This window comes from Magallana gigas, chromosome 9 (genome assembly GCF_963853765.1).
Source record: "Magallana gigas chromosome 9, xbMagGiga1.1, whole genome shotgun sequence".
Classification (NCBI taxonomy): Eukaryota; Metazoa; Mollusca; class Bivalvia; order Ostreida; family Ostreidae; genus Magallana; species Magallana gigas.
The window spans coordinates 13,756,433-13,782,589 of record NC_088861.1 but is presented as its reverse complement, the minus strand read 5'-3'; the positions used below and the strand labels follow the sequence as shown (position 1 = coordinate 13,782,589).

Genomic DNA, 26,157 nt, shown 5'->3' with positions numbered 1-26,157 from the left:
TCCTTAATATGAATAGTACATTTTGTTTGCGTTCCAATTAAAGTCGTTATTTAACTTGAGAAAGAAAAAAAAACGATCAGAAGAAGTATTATATATCTTTAATTTGTATACAATGTATATATATTTCCAGTATTTATCTTCCGGTTTCAAGTTACACGTTGATTACTGTAAATTCCTAATTAAACGCGAGGAATTAATATCCGCGTAAAATCGCGAGAAGCCCGTCTCGCGAATTCTAAAATCTCGCTTTTAATTTTCGGACACATGTAAACTACATGAAACTAAGATAAAATTTCGGCATTCGCGATTTTATGTTCTCGCGATTTGATGGAAAATCGTTGAATCGCGGAATTAAGTACTCGCGTAAAATAAGGAATCTACAGTATATAATATTACTGCTAATATTAAGCACGCACACATCATATAATCACAGAACATTTTGGGTTTTGAATGTTCAACTTTGCAATTTTAGAGGCATCATAATAAGATATAATAAAATTATAAACGTAAGTTTGATTGGAGAGATTCTTCATAAGTATTTTTGCTGAAACTGTTTATTATTTTGAATACCGTATAGAAAGATTGGGTCCACTCACTTCCATCACTGTTAAAAACGCTTGATATCGGTGAAAATTTGTTGATGTTGATAACTTTAGGTTTCTATATTGAAACCGATATTCTTAAACTATGAATAAATGTACATACAGGAAGTGTTATTTTGTCAAATGCTGTTATCACATTTGTACATTCACTTAAAAAAAAGTATGTGATGGAATCAGGTATGTTTTTTAATACAACATCAATTATAATGACAAGGATTCATGCCAAAGTCATTGGATCCATTTGCTAGATATTCAAGAAATGCAAACAAATGTAAAAAGAAGAACAATATTTGCAAATATGAAGAACCAGTTTTTAGTTTATAGTAATAACACAAGTCCCATTACAGACTCTACATACATTTACATTTATTCATAATAAGTTATATGTACAATATATTTCATCACCAATCTATGATGAAACACATTATAATGATGAATGTTTTAGACATCTACACAATTGGACGGTCCTTTACTCCGACAGAACCCATTTCTTGAACATTAATATTGATAATTAATAAGTAATATATATATAATAAAAAGTAACACTGCTAGAATATATAGACCAACTATGATTTGCATGTAGTGTCCTCTATTTTCTTTTTGAATTTTGACCTGGGTTGAGGCGATAGATGTATTACTGTGGCTGGTAGTAGCCTGCATTCCTGAATGTCAAAAAATATATTTTGATTAAATATTATATGAAAAGTGCACTTTGTCATTTGTACCGCAAAAAATATATATATAGATGCATCAGGAAATTTTTTCTTTAGAGACATCACTCAACTGTATTTAGCTATTAAGGAGAATATATAAGCTTTAATTGAAATCGGAACGGATTTCCTTCTGACTATTTGTTGAACGAAACCTTGTTCATGTCAGAACTTTTTTAATTCAATTTCCCATATATACAAGATGTAAACAGTAAACTATTTTGATTTCAATATCATTACCTTATAAATATACAATTCATCCTATATTTTATTTACTTTAAATTGTAGCTACCAATGTGCGTTTTATATTTCCACACTAAATGTTGCGTTAGAAACAGTTTTAAGAACGTTGTTTACTCATGCTTACAGTTCTCAAATTCGGATTGTTATAAAGTTCAATGTCATGGGTAATATTTGTTCCAAACACTGGGAGTATTTATGAAATGAATTAATTATTGACATACCATTCAACATTTTCACCTTTTTTTGGAATAAGACTCAAACACAGTTGGACTTTTAGCAAAACTGAGGAAATTCAAACTAAAATTGTTTTTCACTCAAATATTTTTGGTAGTACTGTTATATTCAAAATTAAGATTTTATTTGTTAGTCAACATAAGTTTGCATATTTTCTGTTGGTTTTATCTCACTTTTTCATTTAGACAATCAAATATCACACGATACAAAAATATTCGAAAATGCTGAAAAACGATAAAAGACACCATATCTCAAAATTTTGATCATTGACCTTATATAACTTTTATGCCTGCAGAGTAAGGTCAATATCCCTTCTTAATGCTATACATGTTTTAGTATCAATATCATTCAGTTTTTTGTTAAATGGAATAAAAAATGGCTAGGGATTTTAAACCTAATGGACAAAATTCGGACTAGATAAATTATATGAAAAAAATGTGAATAAAAACTTAATGTTTTGTGTCACTGCCATTCATTAACTATTTTTCTTTTTTTAAAGAGTCTAGCAATTTGTATTATTTTCACAATTAAGAAAATCTTAATCATAGTGTAAAATTTTTAGTGATTTTTCTTAACGTACTGGGTTCATTGACCTACTTTTTTGAAAGTGAAAAATAGCAATACCGTTGTAGGTCTTTAACACACAATAGATGTTTTTTCATCATCATATGTGGATTTTTTTTCATTCTGAGTAAACGTATACTTATATATTACGATTTGTGACTTTTTAAAAATAAATTAAGTTTTTATTAAATGAAACATGATATCGTCATGATTGAAATTGTTCGTTTGCTTTTGTTGTTAAAGCTTGCATACCGCAGGTAAAAGCAGCATTTTATTTTTATCAATAATTGACGGAACATATTTTAATTCTAAACAGTCTGATATGAAATATATTGGCTAAGCAATCGAAATGATCAAAAAAAATATAGAAACTGGCGTTATATTTACCAATTTCTGAAGGAGGACATCCATGAACATGATCGCATACGTCAATACTACAGTTTTCGCATAAGAATTGACATTTCCCACCATAAGAAGGAACAGGGCAACGGTAACTACAGTTCCGTCCATAAAATCCTTCGAGACACTCTTAAAATGCAATGTTTTCATCATTGTTCAAAATGAATTTCTTTTTGAATAAGAATCAATTCCAAGATTCACTATAAATGTTTGAAGCATACAAACCTATGCATTTATTTAGTGTTTCATTCCAAATATATCCGTCACAGCATACGTATTTCAAACCACTATGTCAATTGAAATCACAAGGATGATTATAAATCAGTGACATTGACAGTATAATTTTGTGTTTCCAGTCATTAATATAAATACAAGTTTGCACACCATAGTAAATTTATATTGATTGGAAAAAATCCGTCATAAGAAGAAAGAAACAATACTTACCCGTCACATAGATTTGTGTCTGAGGAAATATCATGTTGGCAAAAAAAGATTATATTGATAAAAACCACATGAAGGTGTAAGGAATTCATTATAGCTCACGCCAGCAATACAAATATTTCCGTAAAGTTTAACAGTTGCTTTATTCATTCTTCCTCTCTCTACATATACTGCGTACAAACAAAGTAAATCTCTGTAACCGAGAAATAGTCGTAATTTTACATGCAGAAACTAAAATTTAAATACAAATCTGAAATATTTTCTTTCTTCTCATTTCTCTTTTATCTGTTTCAATTTTCTTTGCTTATTACAAAACTCTTTCTAATAATTCTGTTTGGTATAATTCTTTTATTACGTGTAAACTTTAATAAAGTGATATGTAAAATGCACCCAAAACATATACATGTATGCATCATTTAGAGAATAAATAAAGTAAACAATTCAGTATAGATATTTTACTATCTCTACCACGATATTAAAATCATGGATTCACTTCTTGTGCTTCAATACAGGTATATTTGCAGAAAAGGTAATATTGTTTTGAATGATGTTATTATTATATATTTACATCTACCAAGTATAATTTCCTCTATTTCTTACGGAAAGTTATAGCTAATTCATAGCTGTATAGAAACAGCCAGACTGAAATCTACACGCCCCATTTATCGATTGGTCGAAATCTACAGCGGCTGAAAGTGACAGGACTGAAATTGACGCGCCCTATTTATCGATTGGTCTGAAGCTACAGCAACCTAAGTAAAATCACGGACTGCACGAAATAATCTTGATGATGCCAGACTCAGAGTCTCAAAAGAGACAATTTGTCTGTTTCTTTAAGCTTACGCACTTATGTACATTAACAGTAATTTAGTGAATTTTACTAACTTTTCATAATCAATTTATTAATTAGTTAAAGAAAGATGTAAATATAAACAAAAAAATGCTTTCTTTTACGGTTCATGCGGGATATGAAGATAGCGATCATCGCAGAAAAAAATTACATAACCCGATAACGCGGGTTATGTATATTTCCTGCAATGTCGCTACCTTCATATCCCGAATGAATCACAAAAGAAAGCATTTTATTGTTTAAGAATATTTGACTGATTTAGCCAATCAGCACCGATTTTTTTCTATCTCAGTGTTCATTAATTTATTATCGATGAAAATGACTTATCACAATCTAGAATCGGAACCATTATTTATTTTAACTTTGTAATCTTCTTGACTGTTAGCTTTTTTGGGTTGTTAAGTTAATTGAGCGGATCCACGTTTTCTGTTTTTAATTTGCATATAGCGGTTGCAATTGGCTTATCATTCAAAAGGATGTCTTAAAGAGGACAAAACATTCCGTGCGAAGACCACAGGTATAACTTGAACTGCACCCGTCATCATGCGTGGATTTGGGTAGAGGGAGGAGGTTGCAAAATTGTTTTCATTTATTGATCTCACTAAAACCTAACATTGTAAAACACATAAGAACACATGCATTTAAAACAACATTCGAATTTAGTTTTTATCTAAGCCATCGCAGATAGGTGACAACCCCTCCCCCTTTAAAACGCGGAGACCGAAGGCATATAATGAGGGTGGGAGAAAGAACAGCAGTAATATATATAAAGTCAAGATTTTGGTATATCTGTAGATGTTAAAGCTAGTAGTGAACTGTCAACGCTGAATCACTCAAACAATAACCGTTACTAATAAAATTACTTAAAACAAAATCCCTTATGTAACTGGTTACTTCCTATTGCCCACTATGCTTCAATAAATAGATGCAAACACTAAACGTGTGTGATCTCTGTGAAATTTTAACATTTTTGAGATTTCCTAATCTATCCTAGTCTATCAGCTTTTTACTTAAATCAAAATATTTATTTCATCTTACAATTTCACATTCATTTTGATTTTTACTCTATAGTTTATCTTATAATGTGATGTTTTATTAAAACATAAAAAATGTGTATCATATTTGTTAATCAACAAAGTTTTATCCTCAATTTACTACACAATTCATTTTATTTAAATGATTAAACATTTACAACTATATAAACTTTGGCTTTCGAGTCTTAGTAAATACAATAATAAAAGAGGAATCATGTCAGCTAAACTTCCTCAGAATATAGCAACGTACTTGATAAAGAACTTCTGAACATACATTGATAAATAGTTAAACCAAGGTACGATATAAGAAACACAGCTGCGACAACCACAGGGCGAAAAACCATCTTTAAGCAAGTCCTTAAAGGTGGCTTAAAGGTGACTTAAAGGAGCTTAAAGGCTATATAACCTTTAAGCCGCCTTTAAGTCACCTTTAAGCAAGTGCTTATAGGTCCTTAATGTCCAAACTTCTTTAAGCCACCTTTAAGCCACCTTTAAGCATCTTTAAGTGGCATTTACGCTCTCTTTACACTGCCTTTACACTGTCTTTAAGTGGTCTTTAAGTCAATATTGATCAAGCTGAACAATAAAAACATATTATTAAATGCAAAAGCTCTTTTATAGAGATGGGAGGGGGTCATCCGAGTGATAATATAATTTCCAAGGAAGGGGGGGGGGGGGTGTTCCAGGCGGTTTTAATCGTCGCTCCATTAAACACAGATCGCTATCATCAGCACCGCTCCGATGGACACAGATTGCCGTTATAAAATTCTTTATAATTTTTTGGGGGTTTCAAAATTATTGTAGGGATGAGCGCAGTCTCTGTATCTTAATATGTGCATAAAACTAATTAAAGTATGTTTGTTTCCTATTATAAATTAATCGGTGAAAAAAATATCTCTCTCTCTCTCTCTCTCTCTCTCTCTCTCTCTCTCTCTCTCTCTCTCTCTCTCTCTCTCTCTCTCTCTCTCTCAGTTTATCCGGTTATTAAACAAAATAAAGATAATGAACCAAAAATGCATGATTTAATTTGTTAATCGGTTTAAGGTTTGTATTTTTTTTTTCAATTTTCATTATTTCTAACTCTAGATCTGCTAGATACATGTTAAAGATGAAAAGACTCTCATCTGCCTTTGTTATATCGGGCAGGATATTACTGCTGTGTTTGTTTAGACATAGTTTTGTTCGTTTGTGTATATCTAATTAGAGTCTATTGTTTGTCCAACTTAAGAAAACCCCTGGAACTAACACAGAATATACAAGATATACACAACAGTTGTGTCGTGTGCCCAGGTGCATGTTTGTGTATATCTAATTAAAGTCTATTGTTTGTCCAACTTAAGAAAACCCCTGGAACTAACACAGAATATACAAGATATACACAACAGGTGTGTCGTGTGCCCAGGTGCACGTCAGGGTTTCTAAAGGCGTTGAATCTTAGTATGTACGAGTATACGATAAGTCTAGTGAATAAAAGTTAATTTACATTTGTAATTCATTTTCAAAGTATTATTTCCTAGCTCTGGGTTTCAAAAATGTTACGTCTACAAATTAACGATACATGTATGTAAGAGTAAAATCTTGAGGCTAATTAATTAATGTACCGGTGATCATAAATAGGGGTTGATTATTTAAATACATTTGTATATGTATAAGGGTAAATATGTCAAATATACCCGGCCTGGCACATCATACAATTGTATGTACAAGTCATTTGCAATTGCCACATGCAGTAAATACGTCACCGGTAATTGGTAATTTTGTTTGTTATAGAATTGATAGTTTAAAAATCATGTACATACAATTACATGTAAATATTTAAACGTATTGGAACGGCGCCGCGATCATGAAAACCGGGAAATTGCGGGAAATTGAACAAAATTAATACCCTAATAGTATCAATGCATTTGATAAAAGAAATGATTCCATTTTCTTTCTTACATTTTTATAGCTATAAATTAGATGAACGTATATCTACTCGGTTTAAATTTATTAACTATGAAAGCCTACTATAGTGAACCTAACGGTTTCCATTTAGATATAATGTATTTTTGTTCACTGAAGACCAAGTTCCGTATTTCATTCTAAATACATGCATGCATGTAATTTATAAATTAGATATAATTGATTGTTACAAAATGAATAGTTTGTCAAAATAGTTTGTCAAAATCTTTTTAAGTAAACATATGCAGTGATTCAATATCCACTGATATATAGGATATAAAAACACTCATACATATGTAAGTTGCCGTGGCGCAGAGGATGTGTGGTGATGCTAGTAAAGTAAGGGTCGCGGGTTCAATTCTCGCCGATGCCGGTTTTTTTTGTGTTTTTTTTTTTTCATTTTTCTTTCTCAAACAAAAACCGTTTTAATACCTTTTCTTTCATAAAGTTAATACATTTTGTTGGAAATTAGGCACAATATTGAATTAAATTTTTTTAATGGCTTAAAGGTGGCTTAAAGGTAGCTTAAAGGTGGCTTAAAGGTGGCTTAAAGAAGTTTGGACATTAAGGACCTATAAGTTGTCCTTAAAGGTGGCTTAAAGGTGGCTTAAAGATAGTCTTTAAGCTGCCTTTAAGCCATCTTTACGCTTTCTTTAAGCCACCTTTAAGCAATACATATAGCTTAAAGGTAGCTTAAAGGTGGCTTAAAGATCGTCTTTAAGCTACCTTTAAACACCTTTAAGCTGTCTTTAAGGAGGACTTAAAGATGGTCATTCATCCTGTGAACTGTTAAGCTGATTGTAGCATGATAAAGCAAAGCATTAGACCCTTCAGATGTCTTACAAAAGCTGTTCTCTGAACCATCGTTGGAACTGGAGGGTGTTGACAGACCTGTTGATTGAAATAATAAAATCATTCTGACAATGAAGAAGAAAGTTGGTATTGATATTGGATATAAGTGTACTTGTAGAAAAAATGATTAAGAAATCTAAGAAATCAATAATTGTGACTCTTTAAATAACTTTATGACATGGCGATCACGGCCAGAAATAAAGTCATAAAAAAGAAGCAAAAAACAAAAAAAACATCAATTATTATGATATATGACTTTTTAAATTTATATTCTGTGGTACGCTATAAAAGATTGAACGGCAACCGTTGGGGCATTTCGAAGCAACTTTTTAATTACTTTTAATAAAATCATCGCTGCCGAAACTTCGGCTGGTCACGGTGGCTGATATAACTCGTGAGTTTAATTCTCTGTCACGAAATAAGTCATTTCCACAAAATCATGGACATGAAAAATAATTCTTTCCTACGAATCGTATATATTCAAATAATATGACAATTGGAGGGATTTGTCGAAAACTTCGTCTGATGTACCATTTATAAGATAGATAAATAGATAGATAGATAGATAGATAGATAGATAGATAGATAGATAGATATAATAGATATGATATTTATAATTATGATTTATTCACCAAATTAAACATAAGATGATTGTATTTATAGAGGCACTGCATTTTGTAAAACAAAAAAGGACGTTCGCTGATTTCAAAGAATCCAACACTTCTCAAAGCCATTCATTTCTCATTTTGTTAGAACAAATTAAAGTGGAAACAAAATTTAATTGATGGGAACGAGCTTTTTTTTCGTGGCCACGACCTTTATTTCGTTGGGACGACTTTTTCCGTGGAAACTACTTTCATTTCGGGGCAACGAATTTAAAAAAGGTATAAATGTATCAAGCATATGTCCTATAGCAGCCACTTTTGCTTTGTTATTCGGATATGTTTTTTTTTTTTGCAAATACGAGCTTAAAAGCCAGATGTGTGTTTGTCACTGCACACCCTTTACCCAAAGGCACTCTGTGGGTGAAGTATGAGCCAGTTTGGGCCAAGGGAAAAGAAGATATGCTCCAGACAAGAGATCTCGGATGGACTGACGAACGGACAGACTGATTACTATAAGGCGCCCACAGAGTGGGGCCCTAATAAAAAAGTAAAGATTGACGTTAAAGAAAGTTTAATAGTTTGCCTATATATGTGAAGTGATTCTTTATTTGATAATGATACACCCTGTAAAAACAAAGTACCACAGAATAGCGATTTAACAAAACTAATTTTGACAAAATGAAAAATCTTACTGTTTCCTGCAACTAGATGATAAACGTATGTTGACATAGAAATCTGAAAAGATGGCTTCTTACTGGTATTGATTATCAGTTTGGTACTCTCTCGATAAAATAAAAATTGTAACTCTTTTAACGCTCAAGGTTATAACTCTAAAATGCTTTTATCCTAGTTTAATGAACGTCAATCAAAATATTTCCTATCGTATATTTATCAAGAGTAATTTAACAGAGATGTAAGATTTTTACTATATTTTCTGAATAGATGTGTTGAAGTAGTTGAATGTGAAATTCCAGTATTTTCCTTCAGATACGATGTACTCGGTGTGCTAGTCAAATCTATAAAGAAAAACAAAATATTATTTTGCATAACGTATTGATTTGTGTTATCGTCGTTATGAAGACAACATTTAACATAATAAAAAGGTATGCATTAATTTTGCAAATATCTCTCTTTATGAACCCCCTGAAAGGAAAATAATGTTGATACCTTTTTGAATTTTTCTTTAACGGGTAAAAAATCATGTTCATGACGCCCCGTAGATTACGTTGACAGAACTTGCAATTCTGTAAACGTTATATCACTGTTCTGTTTTTATTTCTGACGACATTTTCAAAATAAATTAAATAATTATATAGTTATGATAAGTTAAAAAGTCACACGATTATGAACTTGCAATTGGTTGATACGTGTTCAAATTTTCTAGGTAATGATATCTTTACTTTAGGAGGTATATCTGTTTAAACTGCCTTACTTGAACATCCATCAGCAGCATCACACTGATCCTCCTTGCACTTGCATTTTAGCTGACATTCTTTTCCGTAATTTGGGTATGGACACAGTATTTCACAATACCAGCCTATTCTTCCGATATCACATTCTTCAGAGTAAAATTAGTTTTTATATTAGATACATGTTTAAAAATCATCCTTTGAAAGCGTAATAGATAAAATGAATAGGGGAAATAAATAACCATAATATCAAAATCAAAAGTCAACAGTCTAAAACACAAATTACCTGATAATGAACGTAAGCATCCATATACATGGTGACATTTGTCATTACTACAATTACATGTGGACTGACAGTTGACTCCATACGTAGGAGCTGGGCATTGTTCACTACAGTCTTTTCCATGGAACCCGTCCATACAACCTTTTAAAAAAATATCTTGTTTAGTAATAACTACAGGATTAAGCTGTGCCATTAAGACAACTGAATACTGACTGAGGGGCCTGGAAGGGCAGCAAAATGCTTTTCAGCAACCTTTCCTTTTACCAAATAGCACAGATTAATCTGATGAATTTGGTGTTAGGAAAACGAAAATTAACAAAAGATACTAACGTGTGCATTTTTTATGGGTTTCGTTCCAAACATATCCAATACAACATATCGGACCATTTGGACTAAAAAAAAACCACACAGAAAATGAATAAAATATTTTTCTTCTGTTATATTTATGGTAATCTTTATTTATATTTGCATCTTGTTTTGTCTTAGAATATAATATCGAGAGTAAAAAGAGGTTTTGGTCAATATAGTACAATAATATAAACTTACCTTTGACACACTTGTGAATAGGTATAAATAATATGTAAAAACACAAGATATATGTTGACGACTATCAGCATATTTGCAGTGAAATGAATGTGGAATATTGTTTTAATCGTTTCCGTCTTCCTCGTTGATTTTGAAATAGTATAATTTTTCAATTTGATTTCCGTTGAAAACTCTGCACATAAATAAACATATTAATATAAAACAAGGAAATGTAAACGTAATGAGATTAAACACTTAAATTGAACGATAAAATGAATAAATATTACATCATAATCTTTTGTACGCGTGCAGTATATATTTCCGAATGATTGAAAATAGCTTTATATTTGGTAAATGTTTAAAACAACGATGCTTCAAAGCGACATACTTATTATAAATCGTCGATGATAGAGGCCAGTACGATACCATACGATAGATGCTGATTTTAGGTCTAAACGATGATTGTTTAAATGTCATGTTTAAGGCATCCCAGTAACGGAAAACAAGGAAAAACGTATATTTCAGTGGTAGATAAAAATGGTAAGCTACCGAAGCATTGTGAAAATTCTGGGTCTACACCATGTCAAATGTTGTACAATTTCAGATATTCACCTTGTAGGCCACGTGCTACATGTAGTAAATATAACGATTGACTTTTGCTAGAATGTCGGATATCAGCCGATTAGTAAGATTTAACTAAAAAAATTATTAATCAAATAACAAAATGCCTGAAGATGCCTACAGTCCATGTCTATCAAATTATGAAATCCATAATTTAGGAAGAAATGAACATCGTCAATACAAAAACACACCATTAAATCGGATAAGGTACCACAAATACATATTAAATTCTCCCAACTCTCTCATCGCTGGGAAAAATTGAACTTTGTAAGAGATCAACAATTTATACGGTATTCTTGTCTTTTATTTGTTTAGAAATAAACAGCAATATGAAAAGTTCACCGGGATATGAAGTTGGTTGGTACATGATCAAATCTGCTGAGAAACCCTTCGGGCTCTACATGATTTGATCACGTGACCAACTAACTTCATATCCCGATGAACTTTTTAAATTGCTGTTTATTTCTTAAATAAAATGTTTAATGATTTGAAGAATCTCTTGAAGAGATTTGGTCTATTCAGGATTGTGTGGAAAGTGAATAATCTTTCATTGAAAAAAAGGTAATTCGAGAAACTCTCTAAACAGGCCCTTAACGACGGACAGAGATTCCCAAGGGCAAGCTGCTGTCAGACCTAGTCCGGACCACGTGTATCAGGGCCGATGTTCAATATCAGATATACGATATATTTAAATCAACTTTAAGATATATTTAAATCAGCTTGCAATAACTTAAATTCGGTTGATCTTGGTTAAGGGGGCCCGTTGGTCAAGAATGTAAATATCATATCCGTCTTATATTTTCAAAAATGTTTTGCTTAGATATACTTTGTTATTAAGAAAAAGTTCATTATTTTTAATTTAAAATCTTGATGTTTTCCGATATCTTTATATATCTTTGTAAGAATACTTATAAAGTATAGAAATGGCCACGGCCATCCAGTTTTCTTAACTTATTAGTACAACATTTTGAAGTGTTCATTAAAATGAATGATAATACGTGATCTGATCTAGTCACATGGGTGCAGGAGTCATTATAGAACCTGTTAATGAACCGCATATTAAAGAAGATTAGCTTTAACGTTGATTATCCATGGAATACAGATGCTGAAACTACTGAAGTAGACGCGAAACATGCACGTAGGTCTATACATGTACATGTAGTTAATGTATTTATTATTTGCAAAACATCCTTTCGAACAAGTCATCATTAATTCAAGGTAAGTTTATTGTAATATACAGTTAGATTAGCAATGAAGTCTACACAAGTTAAGTATTTTATGACCTCTTGGTCATTGCAAACTGATTAAAATTAGATCCTTAAGTTCGTATATTCACTTCATGAATTTCAAACTGAATATAGTATTGATCAATATTAGCAATTTCCTAATTACCTATTAAAGTGACAGACAAACCTAGCCCTAGCAGTCGCTGTTATTGTACGCGACATGACAAATTACATGTCCGTCACTCAATACAGTACTGTAAACATTCAATTGGATGGGCTTTTCCTGAATATGCAGTTCTGATTAAGTTAAAAAATGGTATCTCTACATGTAATCTCAGTATTGTGTGTCAGACACAACTGCAACATGCTTAAAACAAAGACACTTTTTTAAAAAAATATAATAGAAAATGGTTTGATCAGAATTCAAAAATTCGCAAAAAAGCTTAGTAACGATAATTAAAATTGGAAATTTTTTTTTTCTCTTTAACGCTAATTGCTTGTATAATCAGCCGCATGAATAAATAATAATAAAAAAAAAAGTGGGGCAAGTTTTTTTTCTTACAAAGCTTGTGTCACATCTACATATGGTTTTATTCTTAATTTAATGTACATATAAGAGGTGAACAAAATTGCAGATATGATAAACAGACAAACTACTGCAGCCCACAGAAGAGACGTGAAACTTGAGTCTTCTTTTGGTTTAAGCATTGGTTTTTGACAGGAATCAACTGCACCTTGAATAATATTGTACCGTATTTTAGTTATGTTATCTACATGTACATGCAAATACAAACAAATACAGAGCCAAAGGCGATCAAAATTCAAGAACAACAATGCTGTTACACAACGAATAATTCTTTTTCTTGCGCGTAAACTACCGAATCGGATGCTAAAAATGAACTTGATACATGTATGACAAAATTGTGTTGCTAAATAAACTCGACGAATCCACTTAATAATCAGATATTTACCGTGTGGTTGAATACATCCACGCACATGATGACAATATTGGTCATCAGTACAGTTGCACTTTGATCGACAGGTTTGACCAAAATTAGGTGGAGGACAGGGATCACTACAGTTTTGTCCGAAATAACCAGCCTCACATGCTAGACATTGAAAAAAAATATATTCAGAAGAATAATAATAAAAAAAGAGGTTTAATAAAAAAAAATTCAGATTATTCTCACGGATACATCTGTTCTCTATCCTATTCCAAACGTATCCAAAAACAGCACTGTAGGACTCCTGATCTATACGAAATGAAAATTAAGAATGCAAGTTGAAATGTTTGAAATCATTATATAAGACAATTTTAATTATATCTTCAATGTTAAGACAAACAGTCATTTTCACTAATCATCTAGGCATTAAAAAAATCGATATTAATTGATTTTTTAGCGTATGTCTCTCAGAGCTAGGTATCATTTAACTTAATTATTGTATATTTGTAATCGTGACTAATAAGGTTTGTAAAGCAGTTCTCAGTGTTTCGATACGTAATATTTTCCTTTTTAAAATTGCTTTATGTTCACACAATCTATTCTCTGCATGTGTAGCTATACACTTTTCTTTGGATAGAAATGAAAGTACATCTTTAATTATACCCCAGGCAAAATGTTGCGTGGGATATAATGCTTTTGATCCGCTAGTTCCGTTTTTTTTGTAAGCGCAACTCTGCTTAAACTTCGTAAAAGTTTGTAGGTATTTAGAACACAAAGTGTAGATGTGCATAATTATGGTGGCATATCTCTGCCCCTTGTGTGCAAGTTATTTTTCCATCGAATATGTCGACATGCATGATAAATATGTTGACATGCAAGATAATTATGTCAACATGCAACATAACTATGTTGGCATGCAAGAAAATTGCAATCAGATAAGAATTTTACAAAATCTCAAAAATTCTCAAATATCGCCCACTTGTGACATCCAAGATGCTAGATGCTACCTTTTTATGTCGACATGCAACTTATTTATGTTAACATGCAAGATAAATATGCTGACATGCAACTTATTTATGTCAACATACAACTTATTTATGTCAACATGCAACTTATTTATGTCAACATGCAACTTACTTATGTTGACATGCGAGATGACTATGTTGACATGCAACTTAGTTATGTTAACATGCGAGATAAATATGTTGACATGCAACTTATAAGTTGTATGTCAACATAACTTAGTCGCATGTTAACATCACTAAGTTGCATGTCGACATAAATAAGTTGCATGTCGACATAAAGAAGTTGCATGTTGACATAAAAAAGTTGCATGTTGACATAAATAAGTTGCATGTCGACATAAAGAAGTTGCATGTTAACATAAATAAGTTGCATGTTGACATCAATAGATAGCGTATCTAGCATCTTGAATGTCACATGTTGGCGATATTTGAGATTTTTTATAACTCTTATCTGATTGCAGTTTTCTTGCATGTCAACATAGTTATGTTGCATGTTGACATAACTATTTTGCATGTCAACATATTTATCTTGCATGTCCACATAATTAATAGAAAAATAACTTGCACACAAGTGGCAGAGATATGCCACCATACATAATACTAGATTACGGGGTTTTTTTCTGGAAATTTCGGCACTTTTGAACTTTGGCAATGTATTGAATATAGTGATTAACATTGTGTTAATGCACTTTTCTTGAATCGCCGCACAGAATTTCGTAAAACTTTAGAAAGTTAGAACACAACGTGTATGAGCATTTTGTCAGAAAATTCCGATTCCATAATATTTCTTGGAACTTCAGATCTTTATGATGTAATGAATTTTGATGTTAATGCAAAGTATAAATGTGCATATTATCAGAAATTTTTGATCTGATGTTTTTGTGCGAGTTATGCCCCTTTATTGAATAATACGTACCCTACCATTCATTATGAATAGAATTGTCAATTAACAGGAGAGCGTAGGTTATGCGAGCCTATAGCTTATTTCTTTCATTTTGAAAAAAACCCACTGCATTGCTACGATTTGTTTACACTTTTAAGAAAAAATGAAAGTGGTTCGACACACAAGTGAATATCTTAATGATAGTCATACGATAAAGTATATGTTTAAGATATAATTTCACTAAGATGAGCGAATTGTTGGATTCTGATTAGCTAAACTTTCTCTGTCAGTTTTTGTACTTGTAAAACTTTAGCAGCACTAGCGTTTAAAATGATCGACTCAGAAAATGGTTTACTTAACTTGTTTTAACATTTCCCAGAATGACAGTAGTATTCACTTCATGAAACTAGTCCGTTATGATTAGTAAACTGAACAGTGTGGAAAGGTAACGACGAAATAACTGACTACATGATAATGCATTTTTAAAGAAAAAAATTGAAATGCATTTTGCAAGTTTACAATTGTAAATCATGCCAATAAATCGCTTCTCAGGGCTATCATGTAACAACCAAACAATCGTATGTAGTGATTAATGATGACATTTGTCGGGTAAAAGTCATAGTTTGTTAGCTTTGTACAAAACTGGCCAAATTTTGTAATTAATAAAATAAATTTATCATTACGAACTCAGTCTTTTATTGTTCTAATTGTTCTAACATCACATTTTTCCATCACATGATAATTTACACTATTGTTTGATGTGACTCTTATGAAAACTTGTTCAGTTCATTTTAACACTCAGTCATATGCCATTTGACTCTATTCAAAGTTTCTCATCTTACTCTTTTATATAAAGAAAAGTATTAAGATACATACCCTACATAGCACACATCTGAAACATTGAACATAAAGGTAAGAAGGCAAATCCAGATGGATACCAGAATACGTTTTTCATATAACATTTTGGAAAACACTGTATCAATATTCTATCTCTATTATGTCAGAGAATATTTCTTCATGATTATATCAGTTATATTTGTGAGAGCTCTTAATCAATTTTAAGTATATTTCAAGTTGGGCAAGGTGGTTGCATACTTCCCATTCCTTTCCATTCACTTGAAGACATTTCCGTAACGTCTAAGCACGAGGAAGAAGCCAGCTTTATTCACACAAATCAATTTGAAACCTTAAAACATTAATGTGAGATATTGCATAATTTGAAGTTAAAACAAAACATATTTCAGTCAGCAAAAAGTAAATTTTTTAAATGTACATTTTGTACCGAGAGAAAGAGAGAAAGAATGAAATAGAAAACAAAGAGTAATATTCGTATCCGATTCGCCTTTCTTTGTGCAATAGGTATGCTAAATATTTTAACTTAGGCAAAAAAAAATTTAAAAAAATAAGGTGTAATTTTATGCAAAATTTGAGACCTTTTGAGCGTTAAATTGTCAATCCACATTGGAATTCTGACCGCCTTGACTCATAAGGAATTACAATATAAACTTAAAGAGACATGGTCACGGTTTTACTCAAAAATTACTTTTTTCGATTTTAATGTGTACAATGTTTCAGTTCAGCATTTTCAGAATGAAAATTAAGATTGGGTGTCATTCGTTCAGTTATAAGCGAGTTACAATTCTCTGCTATCTCAACAGTTTCTGTTTACATTCTGAACGTTAAAGCAAAAATTGCAGTTGTTGAATTAAAATGAATATGTTAATCATAAAGAGTTGTTTATTTATGCCTAAAATGAATGATAACATAGACAAATCAGCTAGAAAAAGAATCTTACTGGTATATTGAACCGATGTTAACAAAAAACAGGCCACGAGCCTTGTTTACATGGCAAAACATTGTGAACCCTGTGTCATTCTTTTAGCTCTTTGACTGACTCTCAAATTTCATTTGATCATTAGGAATGCATTCCGAAAGCATTGTAAAAAAAGAAAAAAAAAAGAAAAATAGAAAATGTCCAAAATCGTGACTATGCCTCTTTAACATGAATTTTTTATTCAGGATTTTTAGGTAAAATCGCCCCTTTCTGTTGTGTTTCCTCTTACACATAGAATGAAGTTAATTTCAACAATTTAAACAAAATCGTGCATGTACTTTTAGAAGGAGATTGTAAACATCCAGTAACGTGGTACCATTGACCTTTCGTACAATTAAATTGTAATGTACAGCCTGAAACAAAGTACATTTCAGGACACAGTTCACAGTTATCTCCGATTAATCCATCTTTGCCAGCTTTTTACATGTAAACATCGAAACAAATGACGATCAATATTTAGCGGATATACAACATTATTGTAAAATAGTGGTTTCAAGACAACACTGAAGCACCTGTACAGTTTCCAATAGTAATTCCAGACAAATCCGGCACAACACTGATAAGAATAATCATATTAACTATTTTGAGCTTTCATTGAAATAAAACATCAATGATTTCATAAAAAGAAATCATGTTAATAAAGATTTATTTTAAGCTGTCACTGCAAAGGAAACAGAGTAGTGCGAGCGCAATGCGTGCTCAAACTAAAGTAAAATTCCCTGGAACCCAATATTTTAATGATATGAAAAGTGAAAGTCATGATCGTGAAACATAAGTGTTTGTCTCTGGCAAACATGTAATGCAGTCACTTTGTCACGTTCAATATTTTTCCAGGAAGTTTTTTCAAGGAATCATTCGTCCAGAAATGTCAACAGAAGATCAGTTAGATTAAACAATCGTAGAACATCCAGAATATCCAGTATATGCCCAAACTATTTTGTCCAAAGATCGTTTAAAAAAGTAAATAATCTTATGAAGAAAATGTTCTTTTTTTTTTTAGCTTTTTTGAGCTGAGACGACACAATTGGCCAAGGAAAATTGTATTCAGCTGGTTTCTGTCTCTAATGACATATTGTTACAGAGTTCGCAACCATATGATAAAGAACCGATGGTAGCACAACTACTTTGCACAGATAAGTCAGTGTTCTAGGGTTTAGGAATGCTATACCATGGTCGGATAGTGCGAAATAGGACTTTCGCCCTTTGTTAATTTTTTTAATCTCCTGTATTCGGTCAAAGAGTTTTCACTTTTCATTTATGATTATCCCTAGATGGTTGAAAGACGGTCGCATTATACCATCGCTGGACCAAGATGCCAGGATATGTTACATGTATCTAGTTTAGCTCCTTGTGCTATGAATTGCGACATGTACGATTTATTGGATGCGTTGAACATGAATTGCCACTTGAATGCGTACCTATATTCGAAGTCTAACAGGTTTTGAAGCCTTATGAAGCAGAGTGACAGTAATTAAAGACAAATCGTCTGCTAAGTAGCGCCATCTGCTGTATGTTATGTATACCTGTGTTTGGACTGCCAAAATGTAACGCTTGAATAAAGTCGTTGATGTAAACAAGATAAAGAAAGGTAGGCATGACACCACCATGTCTAACGCCTTGATCTATCGGTAACCATTCTAAAAGGGTCTGGTTCAATACGATTAAGTTCACACCATTCTAGTGGCAACTGGTTGATAAGCGACCATAATTTTCCAGGTATGACAAGTTTGCGTAGTTTATGTCCAGATCTTCAGACGGTATCAAGGAAACATACATATACTCTACAACATTGCTCTAAATTTTGTATAATAGTTTCTTAAAGATTAAATGATGCTGTCAGACAGCCTCGTCCTCTCTGAAAACGTTGTTGCGCATGTGGAAAATTTATTTTCTGTTGAAAATAAATATGTACGATTGTGAACTACATTAAAAAAGTTTAAAAACGCATGGTAGTAAAGCGAATGACCTACAGTTGCTGCAGGAATCTTACGGGTTAACACCGCCTGTGCACAATGGGACTTTGAAACCATGTTATCAACAAAACGAGTAAAATATATGATCAAAAACAGGAGTGAAAAAGTTTAAAAGCCAATAGGCGAGTGTTGTTACGCATGCATATAGTGTTTATTAGTAATCAAATCCTCTCCAAGCGTTTATGTTAGGCTTTAACGTTTTTATAGCAGACATTATTTCCGATTTGAATTGGCCACTTGAAGCTGGTACTAAAGTTGAATAATATTTGCTTGTTGTAAGCTTTTGGAAATTGTTCTTGGTCAACAATGTGATCTTGAAGAGGCGTGTATAGATCTTTATAAAATAATGTGAACGGTTAAGCTACACCACACGGATTTGTGTGGATCACACCCTTTTTGTCGCGATCGTCAGGGTGAATGCGCAATGATCTGGGCTTCTTGCGTTTAGTTTAGTACTTCCAAAACAAACGCACATCAACTTCCGCCGATTTTTCAACATTATTGTATACATTGTGTATGCACAGTTCGTGTTCTTCGTTAACTTAAAGTATGTCCCTCGGCCGCCAGTTTTGGGGAAAGAGCCATATATATCTCACAATAGCCTTTGTAGTTTAGAGGGTTGAAACTTCGTAATCTGACATTAAAATCCGTTTCCCCTGTGAATTTGGATTGCCCAAAGTTGGGGCAACCCACACATCGAAGGAATATATAAAATTCCGAAAGATTTCTTCACAGGGCGCCCACATTTTTGGTTGCGTAAAGAAAGGACACGTCTTTTTTCCCTTTTGACCTTTGGGTTGACCCGGCAAAGGGGAATAGCTTTTGCAAAAAGTTGATTGGACTTACGCGTACATTTAATGCCATCAGAGAAATCAATAAGAACTACTTTAACAGGCAAAATCGTGGCATCTTGCAATAGTTCTTACTACAGTCTCTGCATTAGGGGATATTGGCCCCAATTTTGACGTCCGTTTTAAGAAAAACATGTGTTCTAACCTGTAATTATGTATATATATATAATATAGCACTATAAATTCCTCAATACCTACCCGATTGTAATAATCTTATACCTTGTTTCCTTACTTATTATAATATATTTGCATTTTCCAAGTACGAATCCCTCTATTTCTTACGGAAACTTCTTGTTAATTCATAGCTCTACAGAATCTACACGCCCCGTTTATCGATTGGTTGTGACTTACAAATAGTTCTAAAATTCACCGCCATCAACCCAGCCTTCCGCCTCTTTCTGAATCCGCCTCTTTCTGAACATAGTGGTAAAAGCAATAGTAAACATTGAATTTTGTCTTATATCTTTCTTCAATACATTTGCACATATAGAGCCTGTCGACTTATCTGTTTTGTTTATATGCTTTATGTTATAATAAACTTTAACTCATTAAGGGATCTATCCTGTCCCTTTGGAAACATGATTGGATTTTGCAGGCTATTTGGTTCTTGAGAATGTTTTTTTATAACCTACACTCTTTTTTCTTTCTCCCCTTTTACATGTAGGGAGATCATCTCTTTAATTGAGCAAACTTGACAGCTCTTCTCCAAAGAATACATGTACATTACGGCAAATTTGGTTTAGTTGTGCTCAATTAGATGAAAAATGTGAAAAGATAACGACGCCAAGGCAGACAAGAAATTTTTTTTTAAAAAACTTGAGTCTCTGGCTCAGTGTTGGTCTAAAACACCATGTTAAGCCAATGACATTGCCTAGCAATTATAGAACGAAACAAATGTGTTTATTGTAATTTATTATTAATTAACATATGCATGTACGTACAAATGTACATATTTGACCAGCTAACCCATTACAAACAAATCAGGATTATAAATATTTAATAAGTCTTTTTAGTTTTATATTGTTTACACAAATAGCCTAGTTTTATGACATTTTAGCATCATATTTGGTACTTTTAGGAAATATCAGACTCTCGAGGAGACAACAGTCCTAATAAGAAATCATGGTTTCAAATATTTTACTTTTACTACGGTGAGTACAAAAAAATTACTACTGTAATTACAAAAAAATCGGACCAAGCAGCTTTAAAAACATGATACTTCCATCGAGTTCCTATATCTTTTATATCATGGCTCTCTGTGTCTTTATCTTAACACAAAAACTAAAATACTTCTAAATACCCACTCTCTGCAATACATAGAACGGATTTGAACTCTTAATTTACATACATTTAAATCAAGTCAATTATAAAGGAAAACAATCAAAAGAACACATTTTGAACATGTATATTTCCTTTTACATATAAAAATCAATCAAACAGATCTCATATACAAGAATATCCCAAACATATACGAAGAAAAATATTAGAGATTATTACATGGCATTTTTTTTTATATCGCATCCTATATTAGCTAGAGGTCACTGTAATTCAATACACGAGCCAATAGGCTCTAGGACTCATGAACAGTGACCAAGGGCAAATATTGGATGCGATATAAACATGTTATGTCATGATTCTAATATCCTATATTTGTAAAAAAAAAAATATCAAAGAAACATTAAAAATGTCATACGATGCATGATTAATATCAACATATTGATCGATGTCTACTTGTATAAACTTTCCTTGTCAGTTTGCACCAGCTGTATGTATATCAAGTGGACGTCGAAGTAATTTTTTTAACGTCAAACTCAGACATCAAAGTTTAGCGAAACAAACCGAACTCTACGCCACAATAGCCGATGATTGACGGAATGGGGTGTGAAATAAATTTCATTAGACATCTTTGAAGTTAATAGCATACGGGTAGGTAAATTTTCGGTGTATGCATGTAGCGCAGAGGGCGATAAAAAAATATTTTTTAAAAAGTAAATGATATTAAAAAATTTAGTTTTAAAATGAAAAAAATGATATAAAATTCTCAATTTAAAATACATGATGCAGTGATAAATGACACAATTGTTTTACTCTTATGATAATAAAACAAGTTCTATGATGCAAACACATTATAACTTAAAGTTTAACAAGCCTCAAATTGCTTGCAAGGTTGTTAATGCTGTTTTACTTCAAAAGTCTCCATTATCTTTAGCCCCAGCTATTCGTAATTCTTTCACAATGCTCCAATTATCGTTCTCAAGTGCAATTTTTAGTGGTGATTTGTTTCCTTTTAAATTAACATCAACGCCCGCGTTTATTAATTCTTTAACGATACATAAATGTCCTTTCAGACATGCAGTTATCAATGGCGTTTTGTCTCTATCTTTTTGATTGACAACAGCTCCTGCTTTCAACAACAAACGAACAACACTCAAATGTCCCCTATAACAGGCAGCTCTTAGTGGTGTATTGTATCTGTAGTTGACATTGATGTTGGCGCCGGCTTTTATCAACTCCTCAACTACACTCAAGTGCCCTTTATCGCATGATGCTGTTAGTGGGGTATGAGATAAATCATTCAGATTCACATTTGCCCCTGCCTTTATTAATTCTTTTACAATATCTGTTTGACCATTGTAACATGCAATATTTAGTGGTGTTTTATGTCTATCTCTTTGATTGACATCAGTTCCTGCTTTTATCAACTCTTTCACAACACTTAAACTACCTTTGCAGCATGCAATTGTTAAAGCTGTTTTACCTTCTGCCTTTAGATCGACATTGAACATTTCGTTTATTAACACTTCGACAATACTCAAATGACCTTGTTTATATGAAGCTGCCAGTGGTGTTGAATTTTCATCACTCAAATTGATTTCGGCTCCTGCTTTTAACAACTCCTTGACTATATCCAAATGCCCCATGTAAGATGCTGCTGTTATTGGTATGTTAAGATTAACATCAGCCCCCGCTTTTATCAACTCCTGAACTACATGCAAATGTCCCATATATGATGCTGCTGTTAATGGGGTTTTGAACACTCTTTTGAGATTAATATCAGCCAACACTTTAACCATGTGTGGGTTTTTACTCAAATGTTCATTTTTACACACTGATATAACTGATATTTTGTCACATGTAACATGCATATTGACATTAGCGCCCTCAATTATCAGTTCCTTTACTACGTTCAAATGTCCCCTATAACATGCTGTTGTTAATGGTGTTTTATCTCTTTCTCTTTGATTGACAACAGCTCCCGCTTTTAACAACACACGGACAACACTCAAATGTCCCCTATAACAGGCAGCTCTTAGTGGTGTGTTGTATCTGAAGTTGACATTGATGTTGGCGCCGGCTTTTATCAACTCCTCAACTACACTTATATGCCCTTTGTCGCATGAGGCGGCTAGAGGAGTATAGGATAAATCGTTCAGATTAACATTTGCCCCCGATTTTATCAACTCTTTCACAATATCAAGTTGTCCACTGAAACATGCAATATTAAGTGGTGTTTTATATTTGTCTCTTTGATTTACATCAATCCCTGCATTTACTAACTCTTTTACAACACTTAAACTACCTTTGCAGCATGCAGTTGTTAAAGCTGTTTTACCGTCTGCCTTTAGATCGACGTTGAACATTGCGTTAATTAACACTTCAACAACACTCAAATGACCTTTCTTTAAAGCAGCTGCCAGTGGCGTTGAGTTTTCATCAGTTAAGTTGATATCAGCTTCTGCTTTTAACAACCCTTTAACTACATTTAAATGTCCCATGTAACATGCTGATGTAAGTGGTGTTTTATGCATATATTTTTTATTGACATCAGCCCGTGCTTTAATCAGCTCTTTCACAACAACATAATGCCCATTTTCACATGCAGCTGTTAAAGGTGTATGCGTTGCATCATTCTGATTAACATTTGCGCCAGCATTTAACAATATATTGACAATGTCTGAATGCCCTAATTTACACGCAATTACCAGCGGTTTGATATTCCAGTGTGTTTCTTCCTTGTTAATAGCATCATCTTGAATGTATTCCAGTAATAATTGTACGGTATTTAGATCACCACTGTAACAACCAAGACAAAGCAGGCGACATTGCTCTTCTGTCACCGGTTCATTTCTTATATCACTAGCTCCCCTTATTTTGCGAAAAGGGATTTCCGATTTACGGTTTAAAACGCTTGCATCATCAGAAACTGCACTCTTGTCAGTGTCATACTCACTTACTGAATGACGTCGGCGCTTTTTATTGAAAGAATTTTGAAAAAGGTCTGTTATTTCTCCTTTTTCTTTCATAATATTTTCGATTATAAACTTTAAAATTTGATAATGGCCATGATATATTACCCAGCTAATTGCCCTGACATTGTTTTTATAATTTGATCGTGTGGTTCTTTCGTTTAATAGAAGCATATGTATGTAAAAATGATTACTATCACGAACACAAGCAAGTTCGTGTCTACTTATTTTGAAATTTTCTTTCAGTTGTGAAAGATATATGGAATACAAATCTGAATATGACTTTTGTTTCATCACACTGATGAAATGGGAAAGAACGGACAAGTTTTTCAACGCTTCATTCTCGAAAACAGCATGCAATTCCCCATTCTCTACGTCTCGAAATAAACGTTCAGCAAACATCTTACAATAGGATTCGTCCAATTCTATATTTAAGTCAACAACACCTTCTTGTTTTGCACTTTTTTCTCGGTATGTTTGGTCTTTGTGTGCTTTTTCATTATTTATACCTATAGTTTCTACTTTAATGTAATGAGCAATGTAATCAGCATTCAAATACTGCAAAATTAACTTCGGAAATTTACGACCAAAATGATATGCAATAATTTCAAACATGGTGTTGTGAATAAAGGTGAACTCATTTCCCCGCTTTTTTGTGTACGTCTCCTCCATTTCGGATAAAGCATCAATTATTTCAAAACAATCCGTGTTCTGTCTTACTTTACATCGTCTCAGGAATTGACATTTCATTTCATTAAATTTTGAATTCTCACTGTCAATGTTGTCTAATTTTTTTTCTGATAGTATGCCGCCTGATGCCATTAGCAGGACCAACGAGGCATACTGTACTTTGTTCTTCAATTGCATTCCATCTAGTTCCTCTAAAATGCAAGACAATGGACAGATAAAAAATTTTGGGCCATATCTTAGGAATTCTTTTTCCCTTGAAAACAGTTTGCATAAGTAGGGAAACATTTTCGATACCGATGAGAGATCGACTGACGATAACATATGTTTGCCTAGTTTGTACTTTTCAAATAAATCCAACTTGTCTTTATCATTTAATGCGTTTTCGTCACTATGCAGCATAATGACTTTCTCTTTTTTAAACAAAAAAGAGTTTAAAGACCTTTCATTTCTGTAAATCACCTCTCGACAAGTCATGATAGTTTTGGTTTTTGAATGTGATGGATGTTCAAGTAAATCTTTGTACTTGTCCATCACATCAATCTCTCCGACGATTAATCCAAAAACTCCCACCATATCATCAAAAACAAAAACCTGTGGTTGTTTTGGATTGGAGAAAGTTTCAATCTTTCTTATGTCTTTAATTGGTAAAATGTCATACCCTTCTGTCTGCAGAATTAGTGCAATGTGGCGGGCAGTGACTGTTTTTCCCGAGCCGTCACAAACGATTGTTTTCTTACTTGTTCTAGCATAGCTGGAAAATTGTGTGTTTCTAGAAAAATAGTTTCATCTTCTTTCCATTTGGAAATTTCATTTTCGTTCATCTCTGAAATAAAGTTTATAACTTCTTTAGAATATTGATAAATGCACACTATTTATCATTATTTATCTTTATCTTTTAGTTTTCATATTCAACTTTTTTTATTTTATCTAACTTTTAGTATGAATTTTAATGCATATATGAATTTTCGGGGGAGGGGGGGGGGGATAGATCATGTACATGATGCTTCTCTTTTAGTTTGATGTATACCTTCGTGTCCGGTTTACATTTTATCATATTTGTATATTTTAATTATCATTTATCATATTCGTATATATGTACAGGCAGGAAAGATAAACTGGGAGTTTGGGTTCTAGTTCATTCTTTATTTGACTATAATTACATTTTATTTTC

General features: G+C 32.5%; 2 protein-coding genes and 2 long non-coding RNA genes across 4 annotated transcripts; all 4 read right to left on the bottom strand.

The window, feature by feature from the left end:
• Window positions 1-162: 162 nt before the first annotated feature.
• Window positions 163-4,129, bottom strand: LOC136271955 (uncharacterized). Its single transcript, XR_010709879.1, has 3 exons — window positions 2,978-4,129; window positions 2,741-2,881; window positions 163-1,264 (listed from the first exon to the last, which is right to left on the bottom strand). It is a non-coding gene; the product is annotated as an uncharacterized lncRNA (long non-coding RNA).
• A 3,342-nt stretch (window positions 4,130-7,471) lies between these two features.
• On the bottom strand, window positions 7,472-10,871 carry LOC105348175 (angiopoietin-1 receptor-like). The gene is made up of 7 exons (XM_066072078.1): window positions 10,714-10,871; window positions 10,498-10,559; window positions 10,171-10,308; window positions 9,908-10,033; window positions 9,402-9,491; window positions 9,168-9,257; window positions 7,472-7,909 (listed from the first exon to the last, which is right to left on the bottom strand). The coding sequence occupies exons 1-7, from the start codon at window positions 10,782-10,784 to the stop codon at window positions 7,779-7,781; spliced, it is 708 nt and encodes a 235-aa protein (XP_065928150.1). The 5' UTR covers window positions 10,785-10,871; the 3' UTR covers window positions 7,472-7,778.
• Window positions 10,872-13,125: 2,254 nt separating this feature from the next.
• On the bottom strand, window positions 13,126-14,101 carry LOC136271144 (uncharacterized). The gene is made up of 3 exons (XR_010708989.1): window positions 13,730-14,101; window positions 13,511-13,648; window positions 13,126-13,273 (listed from the first exon to the last, which is right to left on the bottom strand). It is a non-coding gene; the product is annotated as an uncharacterized lncRNA (long non-coding RNA).
• A 6,925-nt stretch (window positions 14,102-21,026) lies between these two features.
• LOC117691926 (ankyrin repeat domain-containing protein 50) lies at window positions 21,027-25,803 on the bottom strand. The gene has a single exon (XM_066072392.1). The coding sequence runs from the start codon at window positions 25,557-25,559 to the stop codon at window positions 22,236-22,238; it is 3,324 nt and encodes a 1,107-aa protein (XP_065928464.1). The 5' UTR covers window positions 25,560-25,803; the 3' UTR covers window positions 21,027-22,235.
• Between the last annotated feature and the right edge of the window lie 354 nt (window positions 25,804-26,157).

What these genes read in the sequence shown, in the direction of transcription:
- LOC105348175 (XM_066072078.1), bottom strand. Translation starts at nt 10,784, where the DNA reads ATGCTGATAGTCGTCAACATATATCTTGTGTTTTTACATATTATTTAT. An exon ending in ACATCTATTCAGAAAATATA is followed by an intron (nt 9,258 to 9,401) that starts GTAAAAATCTTA and finishes TATTTTATCGAG; the next exon opens with AGAGTACCAAACTGATAATC. An exon ending in TCATCTAGTTGCAGGAAACA is followed by an intron (nt 7,910 to 9,167) that starts GTAAGATTTTTC and finishes TTCAATCAACAG; the next exon opens with GTCTGTCAACACCCTCCAGT.
- LOC117691926 (XM_066072392.1), bottom strand. Translation starts at nt 25,559, where the DNA reads ATGGTGGGAGTTTTTGGATTAATCGTCGGAGAGATTGATGTGATGGAC.